The 3002-nt window shown below is 41.9% G+C and overlaps 1 protein-coding gene across 1 annotated transcript; it reads right to left on the minus strand.

Annotated features, from left to right (window-relative positions):
* Positions 1-720: 720 nt before the first annotated feature.
* On the minus strand, positions 721-1761 carry NCS54_00988300 (Hypothetical protein; the record flags this gene model as incomplete). The annotated part of the gene is made up of 2 exons (XM_053155212.1): positions 721-973; positions 1025-1761. 2 exons carry the CDS (start codon positions 1759-1761, stop codon positions 721-723), a joined length of 990 nt encoding a protein of 329 aa, XP_053011187.1.
* Between the last annotated feature and the right edge of the window lie 1241 nt (positions 1762-3002).

Raw genomic sequence — 3002 nt, forward strand, 5'->3', positions numbered from 1 at the left:
TTTAAATATATTAAGGCTATAATTAAGTTATAAATAAAGATTTAATTTAATTAAAATATTATAAATTAAAAATATTTTCTTTATTTTTTATTTTTTATAATAATAATTATTTTAATAATTTTATTAATTATGTAAAATAATATTATATTATTAATAATTATACTTTATTTTTTTTAGACTTTTTTCCTTATATTAATATTAACATTAATTAAAAGCTTTCTCTTACTTTATGACCTAATTTAACTATAGGATTACCTTCTTAATCACTGCGATCACATATATAACTCCCGTGATAAAGGTCGTAGAACATGGTGATCCAACGGTATGTCCCCAAGTATATCGTATACGCTCGTTGCACTTTCTTATGTATTAGCTACCGCAACTATCAATACAACTTGGTTACACTTAATACCATTGAGCATATTACCAGACGTGACTCTGGCGCAGGTACTGATGGGCCATGAGGATTAAATGAGCGCTTGATTCTCTATCTAAAGGAGCAATGAGAGTCGGTCTCTTATACCTATTTTCAGTCTGCCGATCCCATAGGCAGCACGCTGTTGCCTGACGCTAATGATGGTGTAGCGTTCACGCTGACCGTGAAGCTATTCACGATGGTTTTGATCCTTGCCCTTGACAGACTCACACCCCGTTCAAGACAACGCCAGCATCCCCTCTGCCAATATAAACCCAGCACGACCGGTTTATCCCTTGGCAACCCTACACGGTCGTCACAACCTGCCGTAGTGCAATCTGACTGCCCTGGTACTCGCCTCTTTCGACATGACTTCTGATTTGCGCAGGAGTCGGGGCCGCCATGTCCTTGGCTCTACCCAATCGGGGAAAGAATCGAGCTGGATGAAATGCGCAAATTATCGTGACAGCGAGAAGAATCATGGCGCCGTCCAGGATGTAGAATAAGGCCTCATTCTGCATCAAAGAACTGCCCCATCCCAAGGCCATCTCCGGAACCCTAAAGCGATAAGATTAAATGAGCTGGAAAGAGTGGGATATCTTGACGTACCGATAGATGCAGCGAATTATGATCAGGATGTATGCGGCAAAAATCGCCCACACAAACCAGCGAAGGTTTCGATATTCAGTGCTATCCACTTGACCATCTTGGACAAGCACATCTCTGCGTTCAGTCTTTGTACCGTCATGTTTCAAACGCTGGTAGCGCTTCCAGAAGATGACCATGAGTATGCCGCATCCTAGCATATTCACGAGCTGAAAGCTCACACCTCCAACAAGAAGGCCTGTGCTTAGATCCATTTTGTCGCCGCCTTGCCCAGCCATCACGGCACCAGCGCCCTGTATAATAATGGCGATTATATCTGTCCCTACGAACACGAAAGGGTACCACCGTGGTCTTAAGACGGACAAATCCGGGCCGTAGTAGAGCACAAGGTGTTTGAAGGCAACGGCGATGGAAGCAGCGATTAGGGTCGGCGCTAAGATGAGCAGCAGCAGTTGCTTCTGGAATGGATCCTTCTTCCAAGGATTGTCGACCATCTCCATCCGAGAGGAGTAACCCACCATCTCGAAGACGGTTCCAAGAATGAGCCATATAGAAAACCCCCAGGCCCGAGACTTGAAGGTGAACCAGATCTGGTAAAGTAAGAGCAAGCCGAATGCCACAGCGAAGAAGATTATGGGACCCTTGGTAAAGTAGTCACCATACAGAGTAGCTTCGACTGGACATTGGAGAGTTACTTCGTCGCACGTCTCGTATCCCGGTTTGAAGTTTGAGTCGGCCATTTCGAGTGTTCGAGGAAGAGATGTGTCGCAAGGGAAGTCGGGGAGAATTAGTTATTTCCAACGAGCTGTGTGGCAAACAACAACGCAGGCGCCGAAGGCTCTTATATAGTTTCTGACGCTCCACTTACGATTGCAGAAGAGCTCGTACCGAGCCTTCGATAGCTCGGCGCGAGTAAAATGAAATCTGCGCTTCTAGAGTGTAGCGCTTTTCTGCAAGGCCGTGGCTTAGTCGGCCAGTAAAAACCTAGACGAGGAGTGGACGGTTCGGTACGAGCACTTCGGTACGAGCATCTCGGTGCGAGTGTCTTGGCACTAATATTTTCGAGGTGGCTGAGCCGATTGATAATACGCCCCCCGCTACTTTTGCAGATCAATGACGGGTTTAGGGTGTTGGATTTCGCTTGTGTTTGGGAGGGCTTAGCTAATAAGATTCAATACTAAGATAATATATATAATAAGCATGCGCCGCACTCTTCTTATACTCTTAAGTTAAAAACCATAATAAAAACATAATAAACTAACTAATTAATTAAAACTAAGTACTATACTCTTTGCTAGAAGTCTTAATTACTACTTAATAAGCTCTTATATTATAGCTAGTCTTTTTATATATACTACAGCGCTAAACCCCGGTTATACTAACCTTCTTTAATTATTACTTTTTAAGGATTTTATTACTACCGATATATTACTATTGTTACGACCTTCGCGGCTTACGTCACGTGGTCCCCACAAATCCCGAGTTCTAAACCACCAATCACGATAGGACCGACATACTAAGGACCGATATTATTCCTAGACCGCGTCAGTCCTAGAACGACATCGCGCCCTCTCGCGATCGACTTCACTCAAGAAAGCCCAAGTATATAAAACGCACTCATTGCACTTTCCTATATAGTAGCTACCTCAGCTATTAATATAACTTAGTTATACTTAATACCCTTAAGCATATTACTAGATATAATACCCCTATTATTTAAGTATAGCGCGACTACTCTATCTACTAATATAAACCTAGCACGACCGGTTTATCCCTTAGGAATATATACGCTTATTATATATTAATAGCTCTTATTTAGAGGATTACTTATATTACCTTAAATAATATTAAACATAATAGCTACTTAGGTAACTCCCGCAAATAACTACTAATAGGCTCTACTTACTAATTACCTACCTATACCCGCTCTAGTTAACCTAGATAAAGAAATAAACAACGCGGATAGCTCTAATGATAAGGA

The sequence above is a fragment of the Fusarium falciforme genome, chromosome 8 (assembly GCF_026873545.1).
Source record: "Fusarium falciforme chromosome 8, complete sequence".
NCBI classification, from domain to species: Eukaryota; Fungi; Ascomycota; class Sordariomycetes; order Hypocreales; family Nectriaceae; genus Fusarium; species Fusarium falciforme.